Below are 25671 nucleotides of genomic sequence, written 5' to 3' on the forward strand. Positions count from 1 at the left end.
ACGATAATAATCACAAACGTTCCCGACACCGATAATAATCACAAACGTTCCCGACACCGATGATAATCACAAACGTTCCCGACACCGATGATAATCACAAACGTTCCCGACACCGATAATAATCACAAACGTTCCAGACACCGATGATAATCACAAACGTTCCAGACACCGATGATAATCACAAACGTTCCAGACACCGATGATAATCACAAACGTTCCAGACACTGATGATAATCACTAACGTTCCAGACACTGATAATAATCACAAACGTTCCAGACACCGATAATAATCACAAACGTTCCAGACACCGATAATAATCACAAACGTTCCAGACACTGATAATAATCACAAACGTTCCAGACACTGATGATAATCACAAACGTTCCAGACACTGATGATAATCACAAACGTTCCAGACACCGATAATAATCACAAACGTTCCAGACACCGATAATAATCACAAACGTTCCAGACACCGATAATAATCACAAACGTTCCAGACACTGATGATAATCACAAACGTTCCAGACACTGATGATAATCACAAACGTTCCAGACACTGATGATAATCACAAACGTTCCCGACACTGATGATAATCACAAACGTTCCAGACACTGATAATAATCACAAACGTTCCAGACACTGATGATAATCACAAACGTTCCAGACACTGATGATAATCACAAACGTTCCAGACACTGATGATAATCACAAACGTTCCAGACACTGATGATAATCACAAACGTTCCCTACACTGATAATAATCACAAACGTTCCAGACACTGATAATAATCACAAACGTTCCAGACACTGATAATAATCACAAACGTTCCAGACACTGATAATAATCACAAACGTTCCAGACACCGATAATAATCACAAACGTTCCAGACACCTATAATAATCACAAACGTTCCAGACACTGATAATAATCACAAACGTTCCAGACACCGATAATAATCACAAACGTTCCCTACACTGATAATAATCACAAACGTTCCAGACACCGATAATAATCACAAACGTTCCAGACACCGATAATAATCACAAACGTTCCAGACACCGATGATAATCACAAACGTTCCAGACACTGATGATAATCACAAACGTTCCAGACACCGATAATAATCACAAACGTTCCAGACACCGATGATAATCACAAACGTTCCAGACACTGATGATAATCACAAACGTTCCAGACACCGATGATAATCACAAACGTTCCAGACACTGATAATAATCAAAAACGTTCCAGACACCGATAATCATCACAAACGTTCCAGACACCGATAATAATCACAAACGTTCCAGACACTGATAATAATCACAAACGTTCCAGACACCGATAATAATCACAAACGTTCCCTACACTGATAATAATCACAAACGTTCCAGACACCGATAATAATCACAAACGTTCCAGACACCGATAATAATCACAAACGTTCCAGACACCGATGATAATCACAAACGTTCCAGACACCGATGATAATCACAAACGTTCCAGACACCGATGATAATCACAAACGTTCCAGACACTGATAATAATCACAAACGTTCCAGACACCGATAATAATCACAAACGTTCCAGACACCGATAATAATCACAAACGTTCCAGACACCGATGATAATCACAAACGTTCCAGACACCGATGATAATCACAAACGTTCCAGACACTGATGATAATCACAAACGTTCCAGACACTGATAATAATCACAAACGTTCCAGACACCGATGATAATCACAAACGTTCCAGACACTGATAATAATCACAAACGTTCCAGACACTGATAATAATCACAAACGTTCCCTACACTGATAATAATCACAAACGTTCCAGACACCGATAATAATCACAAACGTTCCAGACACCGATAATAATCACAAACGTTCCAGACACCGATGATAATCACAAACGTTCCAGACACTGATAATAATCACAAACGTTCCCTACACTGATAATAATCACAAACGTTCCAGACACTGATAATAATCACAAACGTTCCCTACACTGATAATAATCACAAACGTTCCAGACACCGATGATAATCACAAACGTTCCAGACACTGATGATAATCACAAACGTTCCCTACACTGATAATAATCACAAACGTTCCAGACACTGATAATAATCACAAACGTTCCAGACACTGATAATAATCACAAACGTTCCCTACACTGATAATAATCACAAACGTTCCAGACACTGATAATAATCACAAACGTTCCAGACACCGATAATAATCACAAACGTTCCAGACACCGATGATAATCACAAACGTTCCAGACACTGATAATAATCACAAACGTTCCCTACACTGATAATAATCACAAACGTTCCAGACACCGATAATAATCACAAACGTTCCAGACACCGATAATAATCACAAACGTTCCAGACACCGATGATAATCACAAACGTTCCAGACACTGATGATAATCACAAACGTTCCAGACACCGATAATAATCACAAACGTTCCAGACACCGATGATAATCACAAACGTTCCAGACACTGATAATAATCACAAACGTTCCAGACACTGATAATAATCACAAACGTTCCCTACACTGATAATAATCACAAACGTTCCAGACACTGATAATAATCACAAACGTTCCAGACACCGATAATAATCACAAACGTTCCAGACACCGATGATAATCACAAACGTTCCAGACACTGATAATAATCACAAACGTTCCCTACACTGATAATAATCACAAACGTTCCAGACACCGATAATAATCACAAACGTTCCAGACACCGATAATAATCACAAACGTTCCAGACACCGATGATAATCACAAACGTTCCAGACACTGATGATAATCACAAACGTTCCAGACACCGATAATAATCACAAACGTTCCAGACACCGATGATAATCACAAACGTTCCAGACACTGATAATAATCACAAACGTTCCCTACACTGATGATAATCACAAACGTTCCAGACACTGATAATAATCACAAACGTTCCAGACACTGATAATAATCACAAACGTTCCAGACACTGATGATAATCACAAACGTTTCAGACACTGATGATAATCACAAACGTTCCCGACACTGATAATAATCACAAACGTTCCAGACACTGATAATAATCACAAACGTTCCAGACACTGATAATAATCACAAACGTTCCAGACACTGATGATAATCACAAATGTTCCAGACACTGATAATAATCACAAACGTTCCAGACACTGATGATAATCACAAACGTTCCCGACACCGATAATAATCACAAATGTTCCAGACACTGATGATAATCACAAACGTTCCAGACACCGATGATAATCACAAACGTTCCAGACACTGATGATAATCACAAACGTTCCAGACACTGATAATAATCACAAACGTTCCAGACACCGATGATAATCACAAACGTTCCAGACACTGATAATAATCACAAACGTTCCAGACACTGATAATAATCACAAACGTTCCCTACACTGATAATAATCACAAACGTTCCAGACACCGATAATAATCACAAACGTTCCAGACACCGATAATAATCACAAACGTTCCAGACACCGATGATAATCACAAACGTTCCAGACACTGATAATAATCACAAACGTTCCCTACACTGATAATAATCACAAACGTTCCAGACACTGATAATAATCACAAACGTTCCCTACACTGATACTAATCACAAACGTTCCAGACACCGATGATAATCACAAACGTTCCAGACACTGATGATAATCACAAACGTTCCCTACACTGATAATAATCACAAACGTTCCAGACACTGATAATAATCACAAACGTTCCAGACACCGATGATAATCACAAACGTTCCAGACACTGATAATAATCACAAACGTTCCAGACACTGATAATAATCACAAACGTTCCCTACACTGATAATAATCACAAACGTTCCAGACACCGATAATAATCACAAACGTTCCAGACACCGATGATAATCACAAACGTTCCAGACACCGATGATAATCACAAACGTTCCAGACACTGATAATAATCACAAACGTTCCCTACACTGATAATAATCACAAACGTTCCAGACACTGATAATAATCACAAACGTTCCCTACACTGATACTAATCACAAACGTTCCAGACACCGATGATAATCACAAACGTTCCAGACACTGATAATAATCACAAACGTTCCCTACACTGATAATAATCACAAACGTTCCAGACACTGATAATAATCACAAACGTTCCAGACACTGATAATAATCACAAACGTTCCCTACACTGATAATAATCACAAACGTTCCAGACACTGATAATAATCACAAACGTTCCAGACACCGATAATAATCACAAACGTTCCAGACACCGATGATAATCACAAACGTTCCAGACACTGATAATAATCACAAACGTTCCCTACACTGATAATAATCACAAACGTTCCAGACACCGATAATAATCACAAACGTTCCAGACACCGATAATAATCACAAACGTTCCAGACACCGATGATAATCACAAACGTTCCAGACACTGATGATAATCACAAACGTTCCAGACACCGATAATAATCACAAACGTTCCAGACACCGATGATAATCACAAACGTTCCAGACACTGATAATAATCACAAACGTTCCCTACACTGATAATAATCACAAACGTTCCAGACACCGATAATAATCACAAACGTTCCAGACACCGATAATAATCACAAACGTTCCAGACACCGATGATAATCACAAACGTTCCAGACACTGATGATAATCACAAACGTTCCAGACACCGATAATAATCACAAACATTCCAGACACCGATAATAATCACAAACGTTCCAGACACCGATGATAATCACAAACGTTCCAGACACCGATAATAATCACAAACGTTCCAGACACCGATGATAATCACAAACGTTCCAGACACTGATAATAATCACAAACGTTCCCTACACTGATAATAATCACAAACGTTCCAGACACCGATAATAATCACAAACGTTCCAGACACTGATAATAATCACAAACGTTCCCTACACTGATAATAATCACAAACGTTCCAGACACTGATAATAATCACAAACGTTCCCTACACTGATACTAATCACAAACGTTCCAGACACCGATGATAATCACAAACGTTCCAGACACTGATAATAATCACAAACGTTCCCTACACTGATAATAATCACAAACGTTCCAGACACTGATAATAATCACAAACGTTCCAGACACTGATAATAATCACAAACGTTCCCTACACTGATAATAATCACAAACGTTCCAGACACTGATAATAATCACAAACGTTCCAGACACCGATAATAATCACAAACGTTCCAGACACCGATGATAATCACAAACGTTCCAGACACTGATAATAATCACAAACGTTCCCTACACTGATAATAATCACAAACGTTCCAGACACCGATAATAATCACAAACGTTCCAGACACCGATGATAATCACAAACGTTCCAGACACCGATGATAATCACAAACGTTCCAGACACTGATGATAATCACAAACGTTCCAGACACTGATAATAATCACAAACGTTCCAGACACCGATAATAATCACAAACGTTCCAGACACTGATAATAATCACAAACGTTCCAGACACTGATAATAATCACAAACGTTCCAGACACTGATAATAATCACAAACGTTCCAGACACTGATAATAATCACAAACGTTCCAGACACTGATGATAATCACAAACGTTCCAGACACTGATGATAATCACAAACGTTCCCGACACTGATAATAATCACAAACGTTCCAGACACTGATAATAATCACAAACGTTCCAGACACTGATAATAATCACAAACGTTCCAGACACTGATGATAATCACAAACGTTTCAGACACTGATGATAATCACAAACGTTCCCGACACTGATAATAATCACAAACGTTCCAGACACTGATAATAATCACAAACGTTCCAGACACTGATAATAATCACAAACGTTCCAGACACTGATGATAATCACAAATGTTCCAGACACTGATAATAATCACAAACGTTCCAGACACTGATGATAATCACAAACGTTCCCGACACCGATAATAATCACAAATGTTCCAGACACTGATGATAATCACAAACGTTCCAGACACCGATGATAATCACAAACGTTCCAGACACTGATGATAATCACAAACGTTCCAGACACTGATAATAATCACAAACGTTCCAGACACCGATGATAATCACAAACGTTCCAGACACTGATAATAATCACAAACGTTCCAGACACTGATAATAATCACAAACGTTCCCTACACTGATAATAATCACAAACGTTCCAGACACCGATAATAATCACAAACGTTCCAGACACCGATAATAATCACAAACGTTCCAGACACCGATGATAATCACAAACGTTCCAGACACTGATAATAATCACAAACGTTCCCTACACTGATAATAATCACAAACGTTCCAGACACTGATAATAATCACAAACGTTCCCTACACTGATACTAATCACAAACGTTCCAGACACCGATGATAATCACAAACGTTCCAGACACTGATGATAATCACAAACGTTCCCTACACTGATAATAATCACAAACGTTCCAGACACTGATAATAATCACAAACGTTCCAGACACTGATAATAATCACAAACGTTCCCTACACTGATAATAATCACAAACGTTCCAGACACTGATAATAATCACAAACGTTCCAGACACCGATGATAATCACAAACGTTCCAGACACCGATGATAATCACAAACGTTCCAGACACTGATAATAATCACAAACGTTCCCTACACTGATAATAATCACAAACGTTCCAGACACCGATAATAATCACAAACGTTCCAGACACCGATAATAATCACAAACGTTCCAGACACCGATGATAATCACAAACGTTCCAGACACTGATGATAATCACAAACGTTCCAGACACCGATAATAATCACAAACGTTCCAGACACCGATGATAATCACAAACGTTCCAGACACTGATAATAATCACAAACGTTCCCTACACTGATAATAATCACAAACGTTCCAGACACCGATAATAATCACAAACGTTCCAGACACCGATAATAATCACAAACGTTCCAGACACCGATGATAATCACAAACGTTCCAGACACTGATGATAATCACAAACGTTCCAGACACCGATAATAATCACAAACGTTCCAGACACCGATAATAATCACAAACGTTCCAGACACTGATAATAATCACAAACGTTCCAGACACTGATGATAATCACAAACGTTTCAGACACTGATGATAATCACAAACGTTCCCGACACTGATAATAATCACAAACGTTCCAGACACTGATAATAATCACAAACGTTCCAGACACTGATAATAATCACAAACGTTCCAGACACTGATGATAATCACAAATGTTCCAGACACTGATAATAATCACAAACGTTCCAGACACTGATGATAATCACAAACGTTCCCGACACCGATAATAATCACAAATGTTCCAGACACTGATGATAATCACAAACGTTCCAGACACCGATAATAATCACAAACGTTCCAGACACCGATAATAATCACAAACGTTCCAGACACCGATGATAATCACAAACGTTCCAGACACCGATGATAATCACAAACGTTCCAGACACTGATGATAATCACAAACGTTCCAGACACTGATGATAATCACAAACGTTCCAGACACCGATGATAATCACAAACGTTCCAGACACTGATAATAATCACAAACGTTCCAGACACTGATAATAATCACAAACGTTCCCTACACTGATAATAATCACAAACGTTCCAGACACCGATAATAATCACAAACGTTCCAGACACCGATAATAATCACAAACGTTCCAGACACCGATGATAATCACAAACGTTCCAGACACTGATAATAATCACAAACGTTCCCTACACTGATAATAATCACAAACGTTCCAGACACTGATAATAATCACAAACGTTCCCTACACTGATACTAATCACAAACGTTCCAGACACCGATGATAATCACAAACGTTCCAGACACCGATGATAATCACAAACGTTCCAGACACCGATGATAATCACAAACGTTCCAGACACTGATAATAATCACAAACGTTCCAGACACCGATAATAATCACAAACGTTCCAGACACCGATGATAATCACAAACGTTCCAGACACTGATAATAATCACAAACGTTCCCTACACTGATAATAATCACAAACGTTCCAGACACCGATAATAATCACAAACGTTCCAGACACCGATGATAATCACAAACGTTCCAGACACCGATGATAATCACAAACGTTCCAGACACCGATGATAATCACAAACGTTCCAGACACTGATAATAATCACAAACGTTCCAGACACCGATAATAATCACAAACGTTCCAGACACTGATAATAATCACAAACGTTCCAGACACTGATAATAATCACAAACGTTCCAGACACTGATAATAATCACAAACGTTCCAGACACTGATAATAATCACAAACGTTCCAGACACTGATGATAATCACAAACGTTCCAGACACTGATGATAATCACAAACGTTCCCGACACTGATAATAATCACAAACGTTCCAGACACTGATAATAATCACAAACGTTCCAGACACTGATAATAATCACAAACGTTCCAGACACTGATGATAATCACAAACGTTTCAGACACTGATGATAATCACAAACGTTCCCGACACTGATAATAATCACAAACGTTCCAGACACTGATAATAATCACAAACGTTCCAGACACTGATGATAATCACAAATGTTCCAGACACTGATAATAATCACAAACGTTCCAGACACCGATAATACCTAACTCCTCTCTCCTTCTCCTCTCCTCATTCTCCTCTCTTCCCCTCTCCCTCTCCACAGTTCCACACTAAAGAAACTGTTCACTCGGACTCAGAACCCATGTATTCCTCCAGATCAGAGCTAAACGCTTCATTTAGGTGGAGACAACAAAACTATAGGAGAGAAAGCAATTCCACCAAATCATAAATAGCACCGGAAACCTCCATCCCAACAGAAGAAGCTCAGAGACGGAGCCCTCGACTGTCCCGGACTAACCTCTCAGCGGCGGCCAGTCTGTCCTGAGGCAGAGAGAACATGCATCCCATGATCCTTCAGAGCGGGTTCTCCTCGGAGAACTCCAGCTCCAGCTCAGAACGCCTGAGGGAGAGTGCAGGCGTCCATGAGGAGGCTCGAGCGGACGCATCTGGCCAGAGCAACATGAATATATAACCCTTCCCCTGGATCTGTGCTGCTCCTGAACCCCCACCCCACACACACACACACACTCACACTCACACACACACGCGCGCGCGCGCACACTCACACACACACGCGCGCGCACACGCGTAAACCCTGCACGTTCCTGCCAACGCAAACACGAGAGCTCATTCCCTCCCTTTCCCAGCCTAATAAAGACAAAAGAGCACTAAAACAAAAGCCAGTATAACGTGTTGTGTTTGACTGCAGAAGAAAGAGCTCAATCCTTCAGGACCAGTCATGGGAAGCAGGAAGCGGAGGGAACTGGAAGTGGTTCCCTTCCTGACACCATGTTCTGTAGTTCACATTTCCCACTGCATTCTTTGACTCTACATGTATTTCTGCTCTTCCTGCTTTAGCGATGGCCATGAGTAACTGGTGAAGAGATTGATGTGAAGAGATTGATGTGAAGAGATTGATGTGAAGAGACTGATGTGAAGAGACTGATGTGAAGAGACTGATGTGAAGAGACTGATGTGAAGAGACTGATGTGAAGAGACTGATGTGAAGAGACTGATGTGAAGAGATTGATGTGAAGAGACTGATGTGAAGAGACTGATGTGAAGAGACTGATGTGAAGAGACTGATGTGAAGAGACTGATGTGAAGAGACTGATGTGAAGAGATTGATGTGAAGAGACTGATGTGAAGAGACTGATGTGAAGAGACTGATGTGAAGAGACTGATGTGAAGAGATTGATGTGAAAGGAAAGATCACGGCCGTTCAAGAGTTTGATCTAAACATTAATAAACCACAGATCGCTTCTGTCTCTCAGAGTTTATTGATCTAAACTACAGTAAAACAGTCTCACTGTGGAATATTAGTGCAACTGTTTTCTAAAGCAGTCATTACTCCAGTGTCCAGGGTCACATGACCCTTCAGGAATCGGGTCACAAGATTAACACACTACACTACAACTGACCAGAGAGGATTATGGGAAGCATTCAGGAACAATAACATCCTGTGACTCCATCTGAACAAACCTCATATAATGTGTGTGTGTTTATTACACAGCTCAGTTTAGGGATTGACATCCCAACCACGGCACGGACGCTTCGGTTCAACATCAGGAAAAACATTTCCCAGCTTGAAACGCTGTAGATAAAGAAGTAGCTGTGGGCCTTCACAATGACACACAACCTCTGTGTGTATGAACTGCGTCTGCTTAACGCTGAGACACACACACACACACACACACACACACACACACACATGATGTCAACACTGTGCAATGCTGAACCGCAGAACCACAGAGCGCTTTAGGAAGAAGGGAGGAGAGAACTATAGAACTTTACAGGGAGAGGAACTATAAACTATAAACTGGCCAACACAAATATTAGCATAAGTGTGAGTCCCATAACAGCTCCAGCCATCAAGCAAACGCTCATGTGGTTCCTTCATCAGTTTATACTTCAGTGGAGAACACAGATATTGTGCTTGTGTTTCACCAAACACGGCTCGCTCCTGCAGAAGAATGTGTGTGTGAGTGTGTGTGTGTGTGTGTGTGTGTGTGTGTGTGTGAGAGAGTGAGTAAGTGAGTGAGTGTGTGAGTGAGTGTGTGTGTGTGTGTGTGTGTGAGAGTGAGTGAGTGAGTGAGTGAGTGTGTGAGTGAGTGAGTGAGTGAGTGAGAGTGAGTGAGAGTGAGTGAGTGTGTGAGTGAGTGTGTGAGTGAGTGAGTGAGTGTGTGTGTGTGTGCGTGCGTGCGTGCGTGCGTGCGTGCGTGCGTGCGTGCGTGCGTGCGTGAGTGAGTGAGTGTGTGAGTGAGTGAGTGAGTGAGTGAGTGAGTGAGTGAGTGTGTGAGTGAGTGAGTGAGTGAGTGAGTGAGTGAGAGTGTGTGTGTGTGTGTGTGTGTGTGTGTGTGTGTGTGAGTGAGTGAGTGAGTGAGTGAGTGAGTGAGTGAGTGAGTGAGTGAGTGAGTGAGTGAGTGAGTGAGTGAGTGTGAGTGTGAGTGAGTGTGTGTGTGAGTGAGAGAGTGAGTGAGTGAGTGAGAGTGTGTGAGTGTGTGAGTAATTCCCCTGGAGGAGGAGTGTGTGCAGAACCGGACACTCACACAGCAGTGAACGTCCTCATCTCCGGAACGGGCTCTGGCCGTCTGCGGAAGAAGAACCAGTAGATGAGCGATCCTGCGATGAGAGAGAAGAGGAAGACGTCCAGAGAGCTGAGGAGAGACTCCGGAGTCTGATCCTGATCCTGATCCTGACCCTGACCGGAGAACATCTGGGATTCAGAGTCCTCCATGATCACAGAGGCAGGAACGCAGATGTGTCTGCAAACACACATTCCCTCACTGAGTGCGAGTTCACAGTCGGCTGAAGAAAACATTGACTCTATAATATCATCAAGGTATTTCACTTCACACACACACACACACACACACACACACACACACACACACACACACACACACATACACACTCTATCACCAGAAGTGTTGTGCCGCCCCTTCACACACACATGAGCTTCTTCATCCGTAGGGTTTAAAGGTCCCATGGCATGGCATTTTTCTATTATTTTATAATGTTTCCTGAGGTGTACTTGTATTGTTAGTATGACTTTTACATCATAAAATGTCATAATTTAGAAATAAAAGGCATTTTTTCTATACTGCTGTTTTGCCCTGTGGCTGAATGCCCTGCTTCAAGAGGCGTGTCTGCTGTGAGACTTCAGTAAAAACGCCCACTGTTGTGATTGGCTGACATCTTTGCATTTTAAATGAGCGGAGGGGGCGTGGTTTAACGAGGTCTACGAGGCACGAGCTGCTGCCAGAGAGACGGATGGATCTGAGTTCACTTCACATCAGTTCTCAGCATGTCTGAACTGTTGTAGTTACAGCATATACTTCAGGTTATTAGTCTATTTCTAGTCGGAGGGACTGTCACTCATGTCAGAAAGTTAGTAACTTTAGTAAATTATGGATCAGCGCTGACTGGAGACGCGAACCGTTTAGAACGATTCAGTCCGAACCGACCATCACTAATGTACCAGAGACGGAGATCAGCGATTGCTAACAAAGTTATTTATAGTAACTAGTGAGTTATGAGAGCGCTGTCTGTCAGCGCGAGTTTATTGTGTTTGTATCTGAGAGTTCTGAATAAACACGAGTCCCAGTCACACCGAGTCCGTCTTCATCATTATTACCAACTTTGTAACACATGCAAAGTACCATTACAGCTGTCGAGATGAACGAGTTAAAAGTAAGTGTTGATAATAGCATTATTTTTAAAATAAAATAAAAGCGCCAGTGACGCGCGTTGAGTACACAGCGCAAACAAAGACACAACAGCAGTAATCGAATGTAATCCAGTTTATTGTGGGGCTAGGCTGGCTAGCCCGAATATGCTCACGCTTACCCCCCGTCTGCTTAATCTCGCGCCGCGTTTGGTGCCTCCGCTGTGGGCAGATGCAGTACTGGGGGTCGGGGATGTTGAAGGCCAACGGCCAGTGCAGTCCGAGCTTCGGCGTGTGTGAGGCCGATGTTAAGCAGAAACTCATGACTGTATGCACATTTTAGAACCGATAGACACGACGAGGACGTACAAAAACACTGACTCACAAGATAGAAAACACCGTTCTGTCTGGAGAGAGAGAAGCCGCAGTGTGTGCACGAATAATAAATAATTAGCTACACATCAGAAATTACTGATCACAGATCAGAAGGAACTGAAAAAAGACTTCTGTTTTCATTTGTACATCCAAACACTGAGAAACTGCCAGTTCACTCGTTCACAACCCATGATCTCTGGAGCGTTTGCATGGGCGTGCCAGATTCTCTGGGCGGAGGAAAGGGAGGAAACCGTTCCTGCTTGGACGTCAAACCAGGAGACTTCAGGATTGGCTCGTCTGGGCTGTCATTTTCTCAAAGGCAGAGAGAGACAGCCAGAACTAGGGTTTACACCGATCAACATTTCTATCCACTTGGGGACAATATTCAGGCTAGGGGAACTCATATTAATGTTGAAAAACTTCATAAAATGAAAATTTCATGCCATGGGACCTTTAATATGGAGTCTCAGCTCTAACAGCTTCAGCTCTTCTTTCCTCAAGGTTTAGGAGTGTGTTTATGGGGATTCTTCATTTGTGATGTTGGACGAGAAGGCCTGGCTCTCAGTCTCCGCTCTAATTCATCCCAAAGCTGTTCTATCGGGTTGAGGTCAGGACTCCAGTTCCTCCGCACCAAACTCCTCATCCATGTCTTTATGGAGACGCTTTGAGCACTGGAGCAGTCATGCTGGGACAGGAAGGGGCCGTCCACAAACTGGGCCCACAAAGTTGGGAGCATGAAATTGTCCAAAATGTCTTGGTGAAGCATTAAGAGTTCCTTTCACTGGAACTAACCCTGAAAAACAACCCCACCCTATAATCCCCCCTCCACCAAACTTTACACTTGGCACAATGCAGTCAGGCAAGTCCCGTTCTCCTGGCGACCACCAAACCCAGACTCGTCCATGGGATTGTCACACGGAGAAGCGTGATTGGTCACTCACAGAACATGTCTCCACTGCTCTAGAGTCCAGTGGCGGCGCACTTTACCCCACTGCATCCCACGCTTTGCATTGCACTTGGTGATGTAAGGCTTGGATGAGCTGCTCGGCCATGGAAACCCATTCCATTAAGCTCTACACACTGTTCTTGAGCTCATCTGAAGGCCACAGAAGTTTGGAGATCTGGAGCTCTTGACTCTGCAGAAAGTTGGCCACTTCTGTGACCCTCAGCATGAGCTGACCCCACTCTGTGACCCTCAGCATGCGCTGACCCCGCTCTGTGACCCTCAGCATGCGCTGACCCCGCTCTGTGACCCTCAGCATGCGATGACCCCGCTCTGTGACCCTCAGCACGCGCTGACCCCGCTCTGTGACCCTCAGCATGCGCTGACCCCGCTCTGTGACCCTCAGCATGCGCTGACCCCGCTCTGTGACCCTCAGCATGCGCTGACCCCGCTCTGTGACCCTCAGCATGAGCTGACCCCGCTCTGTGACCCTCAGCATGCGCTGACCCCGCTCTGTGACCCTCAGCATGAGCTGACCCCGCTCTGTGACCCTCAGCACGCGCTGACCCCGCTCTGTGACCCTCAGCTTGTGCTGACCCCACTCTGTGACCCTCAGCATGCGCTGACCCCGCTCTGTGACCCTCAGCATGCGCTGACCCCGCTCTGTGACCCTCAGCATGCGCTGACCCCGCTCTGTGACCCTCAGCATGAGCTGACCCCGCTCTGTGACCCTCAGCATGCGCTGACCCCGCTCTGTGACCCTCAGCATGCGCTGACCCCGCTCTGTGACCCTCAGCATGCGCTGACCCCGCTCTGTGACCCTCAGCATGCGCTGACCCCGCTCTGTGACCCTCAGCATGAGCTGACCCCGCTCTGTGACCCTCAGCATGCGCTGACCCCGCTCTGTGACCCTCAGCATGAGCTGACCCCGCTCTGTGACCCTCAGCATGCGCTGACCCCGCTCTGTGACCCTCAGCATGCGCTGACCCCGCTCTGTGACCCTCAGCATGCGCTGACCCCGCTCTTTGTGGCTGAGTTGCTGTTGTTCCCAATCGCTTCCACTTTGTTCTAATCCCACTAATAGTTGAGTGTGGAATATTTAGTATAATATTTGGCCTTATTGCACAGGTGTCCACCGATCACGGCCCCACACTTGAGTTCTCTGAGACCGGCCCATTCTCTCACTAATGTGTGTAGAAGCGAACACACACACACACACACACACACACACACACACACACACACACACACACACACACACACACACACACACACACACACCTGTGGCCATGAAGGGGCTGAACACCTGGAGGGGCGGCTCAATACTTCTGGCACTAGAGTGTGTGTGTGTGTGTGTGTGTGTGTGTGTGTGTGTGTGTGTGTGTGTGTGTGTGTGTGTGTATAAAACTGTCACTTACACTGCACATCTCTCTCTCTATCCATCTCTTCATCCATCCGTACACACTCTTGGGCAAAAATGGGCTAAACACTGAGCCTTTAATTATTGGTCAGGAAATGAGCTGACTTACACAAATGCACTTCTTAAAATGCCAATGCAGTCTCAGAAAAACATCAGAGACAGAATTAAGTTTTAGGCAGATTATGGGATGTTGTGTGTAGTGATGAAACCCAATGAGACAGAGTTCATGGCGATGAGAGCGATGTGTTGACTGAGGTTCCCACAGATGAAGTAAAGTAATGTTATTTTAAGACCCATGAGTGTCTCGAGTCCATGGGCTCGTGTTTCGGCAGGTCTGAGTGCAGATTCGAACCCTATAGTGAATATTGGGTCTCTTAAACTCTGACGAACTGGGCCTTTCTCATCTCCATATGAAGAGTTAGAGCAGAGCGAAGGCTCTTCTTGATCGGAGCGAAGGCTCTTCTTGATCAGAACGAAGGCTCTTCTTGATCAGAGCGAAAGCTCTTCTTGATCAGAGCGAAGGCTCTTCTTATTCGGAGCGAAGGCTCCTCTTGATCGGAGCGAAGGCTCTTCTTGATCGGAGCGAAGGGGAGCGAAGGCTCTTCTTGATCGGAGCGAAGGCTCTTCTTGATCGGAGCGAAGGCTCTTCTTGATCGGAGCGAAGGCTCTTCTTGATCGGAGCGAAGGGGAGCGAAGGCTCTTCTTGATCAGAGCGAAGGCTCTTCTTGATCGGAGCGAAGGCTCTTGTTGATCAGAACGAAGGCTCTTCTTGATCAGAGCGAAAGCTCTTCTTGATCAGAGCGAAGGCTCTTCTTATTCGGAGCGAAGGCTCCTCTTGATCGGAGCGAAGGCTCCTCTTGATCGGAGCGAAGGCTCTTCTTGATCGGAGCGAAGAGGAGCGAAGGCTCTTCTTGATCGGAGCGAAGGCTCCTCTTGATCGGAGCGAAGGCTCCTCTTGATCGGAGCGAAGGCTCTTCTTGATCGGAGCGAAGGGGAGCGAAGGCTCTTCTTGATCGGAGCGAAGGCTCTTCTTGATCGGAGCGAAGGCTCTTCTTGATCGGAGCGAAGGCTCTTCTTGATCGGAGCGAAGGGGAGCGAAGGCTCTTCTTGATCAGAGCGAAGGCTCTTCTTGATCGGAGCGAAGGCTCTTGTTGATCGGAGCGAAGGCTCTTGTTGATCGGAGCGAAGGCTCTTGTTGATCGGAGCGAAGGCTCTTGTTGATCGGAGCGAAGGCTCTTCTTGATCGGAGCGAAGGTTCTTCTTGATCGGAGCGAAGGCTCTTCTTGATCGGAGCGAAGGCTCTTCTTGATCGGAGCGAAGGCTCTTCTTGATCGGAGCGAAGGCTCTTGTTGATCGGAGCGAAGGCTCTTGTTGATCGGAGCGAAGGCTCTTGTTGATCGGAGCGAAGGCTCTTCTTGATCGGAGCGAAGGTTCTTCTTGATCGGAGCGAAGGCTCTTCTTGATCGGAGCGAAGGCTCTTCTTGATCGGAGCGAAGGCTCTTCTTGATCGGAGCGAAGGGGAGCGAAGGCTCTTCTTGATCGGAGCGAAGGCTCTTCTTGATCGGAGCGAAGGCTCTTCTTGATCGGAGCGAAGGCTCTTCTTGATCGGAGCGAAGGCTCTTCTTGATCGGAGCGAAGGCTCTTCTTGATCGGAGCGAAGGCTCTTCTTGATCGGAGCGAAGGCTCTTCTTGATCAGAGCGAAGGCTCTTCTTGATCGGAGCGAAGGGGAGCGAAGGCTCTTCTTGATCGGAGCGAAGGCTCTTCTTGATCGGAGCGAAGGCTCTTCTTGATCGGAGCGAAGGCTCTTCTTGATCAGAGCGAAGGCTCTTCTTGATCGGAGCGAAGGCTCTTCTTGATCGGAGCGAAGGCTCTTCTTGATCGGAGCGAAGGCTCTTCTTGATCTGAGCGAAGGGGAGCGAAGGCTCTTCTTGATCAGAGCGAAGGCTCTTCTTGATCGGAGCGAAGGCTCTTCTTGATCGGAGCGAAGGCTCTTCTTGATCTGAGCGAAGGGGAGCGAAGGCTCTTCTTGATCAGAGCGAAGGCTCTTCTTGATCGGAGCGAAGGCTCTTCTTGATCGGAGCGAAGGCTCTTCTTGATCGGAGCGAAGGCTCTTGTTGATCGGAGCGAAGGCTCTTGTTGATCGGAGCGAAGGCTCTTGTTGATCGGAGCGAAGGCTCTTGTTGATCAGAGCGAAGGCTCTTGTTGATCGGAGCGAAGGCTCTTGTTGATCGGAGCGAAGGCTCTTCTTGATCGGAGCGAAGGCTCTTGTTGATCGGAGCGAAGGCTCTTGTTGATCGGAGCGAAGGCTCTTGTTGATCGGAGCGAAGGCTCTTCTTGATCGGAGCGAAGGTTCTTCTTGATCGGAGCGAAGGTTCTTCTTGATCGGAGCGAAGGCTCTTCTTGATCGGAGCGAAGGCTCTTCTTGATCGGAGCGAAGGCTCTTCTTGATCGGAGCGAAGGCTCTTCTTGATCGGAGCGAAGGCTCTTCTTGATCAGAGCGAAGGCTCTTCTTGATCGGAGCGAAGGGGAGCGAAGGCTCTTCTTGATCGGAGCGAAGGCTCTTCTTGATCGGAGCGAAGGCTCTTCTTGATCGGAGCGAAGGGGAGCGAAGGCTCTTCTTGATCAGAGCGAAGGCTCTTCTTGATCGGAGCGAAGGCTCTTCTTGATCGGAGCGAAGGCTCTTCTTGATCGGAGCGAAGGCTCTTGTTGATCGGAGCGAAGGCTCTTGTTGATCGGAGCGAAGGCTCTTGTTGATCGGAGCGAAGGCTCTTCTTGAGCGGAGCGAAGGCTCTTGTTGATCGGAGCGAAGGCTCTTGTTGATCGGAGCGAAGGCTCTTCTTGAGCGGAGCGAAGGCTCTTCTTGATCGGAGCGAAGGCTCTTCTTATTCGGAGCGAAGGCTCTTCTTGATCGGAGCGAAGGCTCTTGTTGATCGGAGCGAAGGCTCTTCTTGAGCGGAGCGAAGGCTCTTCTTGATCGGAGCGAAGGCTCTTCTTGAGCGGAGCGAAGGCTCTTCTTGATCGGAGCGAAGGCTCTTCTTGATCGGAGCGAAGGCTCTTCTTGATCGGAGCGAAGGCTCTTCTTGATCGGAGGGAAGGCTCTTCTTGATCGGAGCGAAGGCTCTTCTTGATCGGAGCGAAGGCTCTTCTTATTCGGAGCGAAGGCTCCTCTTGATCGGAGCGAAGGCTCTTCTTGATCGGAGCGAAGGGGAGCGAAGGCTCTTCTTGATCGGAGCGAAGGCTCTTCTTGATCGGAGCGAAGGCTCTTCTTGATCGGAGCGAAGGGGAGCGAAGGCTCTTCTTGATCAGAGCGAAGGCTCTTCTTGATCGGAGCGAAGGCTCTTGTTGATCAGAACGAAGGCTCTTCTTGATCAGAGCGAAAGCTCTTCTTGATCAGAGCGAAGGCTCTTCTTATTCGGAGCGAAGGCTCCTCTTGATCGGAGCGAAGGCTCTTCTTGATCGGAGCGAAGGGGAGCGAAGGCTCTTCTTGATCGGAGCGAAGGCTCTTCTTATTCGGAGCGAAGGCTCCTCTTGATCGGAGCGAAGGCTCTTCTTGATCGGAGCGAAGGGGAGCGAAGGCTCTTCTTGATCGGAGCGAAGGCTCTTCTTGATCGGAGCGAAGGCTCTTCTTGATCGGAGCGAAGGGGAGCGAAGGCTCTTCTTGATCGGAGCGAAGGCTCTTCTTGATCGGAGCGAAGGCTCTTGTTGATCGGAGCGAAGGCTCTTCTTGATCGGAGCGAAGGCTCTTCTTGATCGGAGCGAAGGCTCTTCTTGATCGGAGCGAAGGGGAGCGAAGGCTCTTCTTGATCGGAGCGAAGGCTCTTCTTGATCGGAGCGAAGGCTCTTCTTGATCGGAGCGAAGGCTCTTCTTGATCGGAGCGAAGGGGAGCGAAGGCTCTTCTTGATCAGAGCGAAGGCTCTTCTTGATCGGAGCGAAGGCTCTTGTTGATCGGAGCGAAGGCTCTTCTTGATCGGAGCGAAGGGGAGCGAAGGCTCTTCTTGATCAGAGCGAAGGCTCTTCTTGATCGGAGCGAAGGCTCTTGTTGATCGGAGCGAAGGCTCTTCTTGAGCGGAGCGAAGGCTCTTCTTGATCGGAGCGAAGGCTCTTCTTATTCGGAGCGAAGGCTCTTCTTGATCGGAGCGAAGGCTCCTCTTGATCGGAGCGAAGGCTCTTCTTGATCGGAGCGAAGGGGAGCGAAGGCTCTTCTTGATCGGAGCGAAGGCTCTTCTTATTCGGAGCGAAGGCTCCTCTTGATCGGAGCGAAGGCTCTTCTTGATCGGAGCGAAGGGGAGCGAAGGCTCTTCTTGATCGGAGCGAAGGCTCTTCTTGATCGGAGCGAAGGCTCTTCTTGATCGGAGCGAAGGGGAGCGAAGGCTCTTCTTGATCAGAGCGAAGGCTCTTCTTGATCGGAGCGAAGGCTCTTGTTGATCAGAACGAAGGCTCTTCTTGATCAGAGCGAAAGCTCTTCTTGATCAGAGCGAAGGCTCTTCTTATTCGGAGCGAAGGCTCCTCTTGATCGGAGCGAAGGCTCTTCTTGATCGGAGCGAAGGCTCTTCTTGATCGGAGCGAAGGGGAGCGAAGGCTCTTCTTGATCGGAGCGAAGGCTCTTCTTATTCGGAGCGAAGGCTCCTCTTGATCGGAGCGAAGGCTCTTCTTGATCGGAGCGAAGGGGAGCGAAGGCTCTTCTTGATCGGAGCGAAGGCTCTTCTTGATCGGAGCGAAGGCTCTTCTTGATCGGAGCGAAGGGGAGCGAAGGCTCTTCTTGATCGGAGCGAAGGCTCTTCTTGATCGGAGCGAAGGCTCTTGTTGATCGGAGCGAAGGCTCTTCTTGATCGGAGCGAAGGCTCTTCTTGATCGGAGCGAAGGCTCTTCTTGATCGGAGCGAAGGGGAGCGAAGGCTCTTCTTGATCGGAGCGAAGGCTCTTCTTGATCGGAGCGAAGGCTCTTCTTGATCGGAGCGAAGGCTCTTCTTGATCGGAGCGAAGGGGAGCGAAGGCTCTTCTTGATCAGAGCGAAGGCTCTTCTTGATCGGAGCGAAGGCTCTTGTTGATCGGAGCGAAGGCTCTTCTTGAGCGGAGCGAAGGCTCTTCTTGATCGGAGCGAAGGCTCTTCTTATTCGGAGCGAAGGCTCTTCTTGATCGGAGCGAAGGCTCCTCTTGATCGGAGCGAAGGCTCTTCTTGATCGGAGCGAAGGGGAGCGAAGGCTCTTCTTGATCGGAGCGAAGGCTCTTCTTGATCGGAGCGAAGGCTCTTCTTGATCGGAGCGAAGGGGAGCGAAGGCTCTTCTTGATCAGAGCGAAGGCTCTTCTTGATCGGAGCGAAGGCTCTTGTTGATCAGAACGAAGGCTCTTCTTGATCAGAGCGAAAGCTCTTCTTGATCAGAGCGAAGGCTCTTCTTATTCGGAGCGAAGGCTCCTCTTGATCGGAGCGAAGGCTCTTCTTGATCGGAGCGAAGGGGAGCGAAGGCTCTTCTTGATCGGAGCGAAGGCTCTTCTTATTCGGAGCGAAGGCTCCTCTTGATCGGAGCGAAGGCTCTTCTTGATCGGAGCGAAGGCTCTTCTTGATCGGAGCGAAGGCTCTTCTTGATCGGAGGGAAGGCTCTTCTTGATCGGAGCGAAGGCTCTTCTTGATCGGAGCGAAGGCTCTTCTTGAGCGGAGCGAAGGCTCTTCTTGATCGGAGCGAAGGCTCTTCTTGATCGGAGCGAAGGCTCTTCTTGAGCGGAGCGAAGGCTCTTCTTGAGCGGAGCGAAGGCTCTTCTTGATCGGAGCGAAGGCTCTTCTTGATCGGAGCGAAGGCTCTTCTTGATCGGAGCGAAGGCTCTTCTTGATCGGAGCGAAGGCTCTTCTTGATCGGAGCGAAGGCTCTTCTTGATCGGAGCGAAGGCTCTTCTTGATCGGAGCGAAGGCTCTTCTTGATCGGAGCGAAGGGGAGCGAAGGCTCTTCTTGATCAGAGCGAAGGCTCTTCTTGATCGGAGCGAAGGGGAGCGAAGGCTCTTCTTGATCGGAGCGAAGGCTCTTCTTGATCGGAGCGAAGGCTCTTCTTGATCGGAGCGAAGGGGAGCGAAGGCTCTTCTTGATCAGAGCGAAGGCTCTTCTTGATCGGAGCGAAGGCTCTTCTTGATCGGAGCGAAGGCTCTTCTTGATCGGAGCGAAGGCTCTTCTTGAGCGGAGCGAAGGCTCTTGTTGATCGGAGCGAAGGCTCTTGTTGATCGGAGCGAAGGCTCTTCTTGAGCGGAGCGAAGGCTCTTGTTGATCGGAGCGAAGGCTCTTCTTGATCGGAGCGAAGGCTCTTCTTGATCGGAGCGAAGGGGAGCGAAGGCTCTTCTTGATCGGAGCGAAGGCTCTTCTTATTCGGAGCGAAGGCTCTTCTTGATCAGAGCGAAGGCTCTTGTTGATCGGAGCGAAGGCTCTTCTTATTCGGAGCGAAGGCTCTTCTTGATCGGAGCGAAGGCTCTTGTTGATCGGAGCGAAGGCTCTTCTTATTCGGAGCGAAGGCTCTTCTTGAGCGGAGCGAAGGCTCTTGTTGATCGGAGCGAAGGCTCTTCTTGAGCGGAGCGAAGGCTCTTCTTGATCGGAGCGAAGGCTCTTCTTGATCGGAGCGAAGGCTCTTCTTGATCGGAGCGAAGGCTCTTCTTGATCGGAGGGAAGGCTCTTCTTGATCGGAGCGAAGGCTCTTCTTGATCGGAGCGAAGGCTCTTCTTGATCGGAGCGAAGGCTCTTCTTGAGCGGAGCGAAGGCTCTTCTTGATCGGAGCGAAGGCTCTTCTTGATCGGAGCGAAGGCTCTTGTTGATCGGAGCGAAGGCTCTTCTTGATCGGAGCGAAGGCTCTTCTTGATCGGAGCGAAGGCTCTTCTTGATCGGAGCGAAGGCTCTTCTTGATCGGAGCGAAGGCTCTTCTTGATCGGAGGAGCGAAGGCTCTTCTTGATCGGAGCGAAGGCTCTTCTTGATCGGAGCGAAGGCTCTTCTTGATCGGAGGGAAGGCTCTTCTTGATCGGAGCGAAGGCTCTTCTTGATCGGAGCGAAGGCTCTTCTTGATCGGAGCGAAGGCTCTTCTTGAGCGGAGCGAAGGCTCTTCTTGATCGGAGCGAAGGCTCTTCTTGATCGGAGCGAAGGCTCTTCTTGATCGGAGCGAAGGCTCTTCTTGATCGGAGGGAAGGCTCCTCTTGATCGGAGCGAAGGCTCTTCTTGATCGGAGCGAAGGCTCTTGTTGATCGGAGCGAAGGCTCTTCTTGATCGGAGCGAAGGCTCTTCTTGATCGGAGCGAAGGCTCTTCTTGATCGGAGCGAAGGCTCTTCTTGAGCGGAGCGAAGGCTCTTCTTGATCGGAGCGAAGGCTCTTCTTGATCGGAGCGAAGGCTCTTCTTGATCGGAGCGAAGGCTCTTGTTGATCGGAGCGAAGGCTTTTGTTGATCGGAGCGAAGGCTCTTCTTGATCGGAGCGAAGGCTCTTCTTGAGCGGAGCGAAGGCTCTTCTTGATCGGAGCGAAGGCTCTTCTTCTGTGACGGACGTGTGTTAGAGATTCAGGCTGAGCTTCTTCTTCTACAGTATCTGAGCCGCTCCTTCCCTGACCCGTGATGAGACCAGGAGGGTGTACATATTTATACAGTTTAGCAAAATAATACATAAAATAATTATTAAAAGCATTCATAGTCTGTGGCCATGTTTATCTTTAATAAGCACTTGTTGTCATGTTGTGCCCTCTTTTGAAGACTCGATGTAATTACATAAAGATGAGCCGTTACAAACACATCTTCCTTTAAAACACGGTCTAATAAATATAATATTCCTCATTTCCCTAAAGATAAACTCTAATCTGTCTTTAATCAAGGCAAGTTTATTTATAGCACATGTCATATGGTCATTAAAGAGCTTTACATAGAAAAGCAAATTAAAATAATCACAAAATAAAAGTAAGGAAAATTAAAACATTACAAGGCAAAAGATTCATCTTTTCAGAGTTAAACTACGCATGTGTAACTGCTCGTAGGGTTAGTGTGATATAGTGTAATATAATATAGTGTAATATAGTGTAATATAATATAGTGTAATATAGTGTAATATAATATAGTATAATATAGTGTTATATAATATAGTGTAATATAGTGTAATATAGTGTAATATAGTGTAATATAGTGTAATATAATATAGTATAATATAGTGTAATATAATATAGTGTAATATAGTGTTATATAGTGTAATATAATATAGTGTAATATAGTGTTATATAGTGTAATATAATATAGTGTAATATAGTGTAATATAATATAGTGTAATATAGTGTAATATAATATAGTATAATATAGTGTTATATAATATAGTGTAATATAGTGTAATATAGTGTAATATAGTGTAATATAGTGTAATATAATATAGTATAATATAGTGTTATATAATATAGTGTAATATAGTGTAATATAGTGTAATATAGTGTAATATAATATAGTATAATATAGTGTAATATAATATAGTGTAATATAGTGTTATATAGTGTAATATAATATAGTGTAATATAGTGTTATATAGTGTAATATAATATAGTGTAATATAGTGTAATATAATATAGTGTAATATAGTGTAATATAATATAGTATAATATAGTGTTATATAATATAGTGTAATATAGTGTAATATAGTGTAATATAGTGTAATATAGTGTAATATAATATAGTATAATATAGTGTAATATAATATAGTGTAATATAGTGTTATATAGTGTAATATAATATAATATAGTGTGATAAAGTGTAATATAATATAGTGTAATATAGTGTGATATAGTGTAATATAATATAGTGTAAAATAAAATGTAATATAATATAGTGTAATATAGTGTTATATAGTGTAATTTAATATAATATAGTGTGATAAAGTATAATATAGTGTAATATAATAGTGTTATATAGTGTTATATAGTGTAATATAATATAGTGTTATATAGTGTAATATAATATAATATAGTGTGATAGTGTAATATAGTGTAATATAATATTGTGTTATATAGTGTAATATAGTGTAATATAATATAGTGTTATATAGTGTAATATAATATAATATAGTGTGATAAAGTGTAATATAGTGTTATATAGTGTAATATAATATAGTGTAATATAGTGTTATATAGTGTAATATAATATAGTATAATATAGTGTAATATAATATAGTGTAATATAGTGTTATATAGTGTAATATAATATAGTGTTATATAGTGTAATATAATATAATATAGTGTGATAAAGTGTAATATAATATAGTGTGATATAGTGTAATATAATATAGTGTTATATAGTGTAATATAATATAATATAGTGTGATAAAGTGTAATATAGTGTAATATAATATTGTGTTATATAGTGTAATATAGTGTAATATAATATAGTGTTATATAGTGTAATATAATATAATATAGTGTGATAAAGTGTAATATAGTGTTATATAGTGTAATATAATATAGTGTAATATAGTGTTATATAGTGTAATATAATATAGTATAATATAGTGTAATATAATATAGTGTAATATAGTGTTATATAGTGTAATATAATATAGTGTTATATAGTGTAATATAATATAATATAGTGTGATAAAGTGTAATATAATATAGTGTGATATAGTGTAATATAATATAGTGTAAAATAAAATGTAATATAATATAGTGTCATATAGTGTTATATAGTGTAATATAATATAGTGTAATATAATATAATATAGTGTGATAAAGTGTAATATAGTGTTATATAGTGTAATATAATATAGTGTAATATAGTATAATATAATATAGTGTGATAGTGTAATATAATATAGTGTAATATAATATAATATAGTGTGATAAAGTGTAATATAATATAGTGTAATATAGTGTAATATAATATAGTGTAATATAGTGTGATATAAGGCTTGTTATAACATGGCTCTTAAAAGCAGAAGTACTGACGTGTTTTGGACATCTAACATGGAGTTTTTTGAATACTTTGATGTATATTTAAATGGTAATCATTCAGTATCGCGTTGCAAAGTTACACTGTTATAGTATCTGACACTCAGTGTAACCGCGATAGGGCAGACACACACGAATATACACAACATGTTCACTGACCTCCAGAACGTATTGACAATACACTAATAAATAATAATATGATTATAATTCATCAGTTACACAACACACACACAGTAAAACACATACCTCGGGTCAGCTGGAGCGCGGCGCGCACGTCACTCTCACGCACACGCACGCGATTACGTCACGTTCTAACGCCGGGTTGCCAGTCGCACGTTCAAACATCCCCCGCGCATCTAATCCCGCGACACGAGCTCGAGCGGGAAAACGAGTAGTTTACCTTTGAACAGGTGCACCTTTTTGCTTTGTTGTATGTTTAGTACGCGTTAAGATGTTTTTTTATATAATTAGTTTTATTCTGACGTATTTGTCCATTACAGCCGCCAATCAGAACTGCCGGATTATTCTGGGGTGTTTGGCAACCATAAGAGTTTAGTTCCCATAATCAGAGAA

At 44.3% G+C, this 25671-nt stretch overlaps 1 protein-coding gene across 5 annotated transcripts in view; it reads right to left on the reverse strand.

Annotated features, from left to right (window-relative positions):
* Window positions 1-25404, reverse strand: part of pora (P450 (cytochrome) oxidoreductase a) — a 53967-nt gene extending 28563 nt beyond the window's left edge. Inside the window, exons 1-2 of one of the 5 annotated variants that reach the window (XM_079804681.1) lie at window positions 25345-25404; window positions 11309-11524 (exon numbers count right to left, since the gene is read on the reverse strand). In XM_079804681.1, coding sequence (XP_079660807.1) covers window positions 11309-11496 — 188 coding nt within the window. In that variant the 5' untranslated portion in view covers window positions 11497-11524; window positions 25345-25404. Of the gene's footprint in view, window positions 1-9057; window positions 9577-11308; window positions 11525-25344 lie in introns of those variants that run through there. The other 4 variants (XM_079804683.1, XR_013815577.1, XM_079804682.1 and 1 more) reach the window with 4 other exon arrangements.
* Between the last annotated feature and the right edge of the window lie 267 nt (window positions 25405-25671).

This window comes from Gobio gobio, assembly GCF_949357685.1.
Source record: "Gobio gobio genome assembly, chromosome: 22".
In the NCBI taxonomy this organism is placed as follows: domain Eukaryota; kingdom Metazoa; phylum Chordata; class Actinopteri; order Cypriniformes; family Gobionidae; genus Gobio; species Gobio gobio.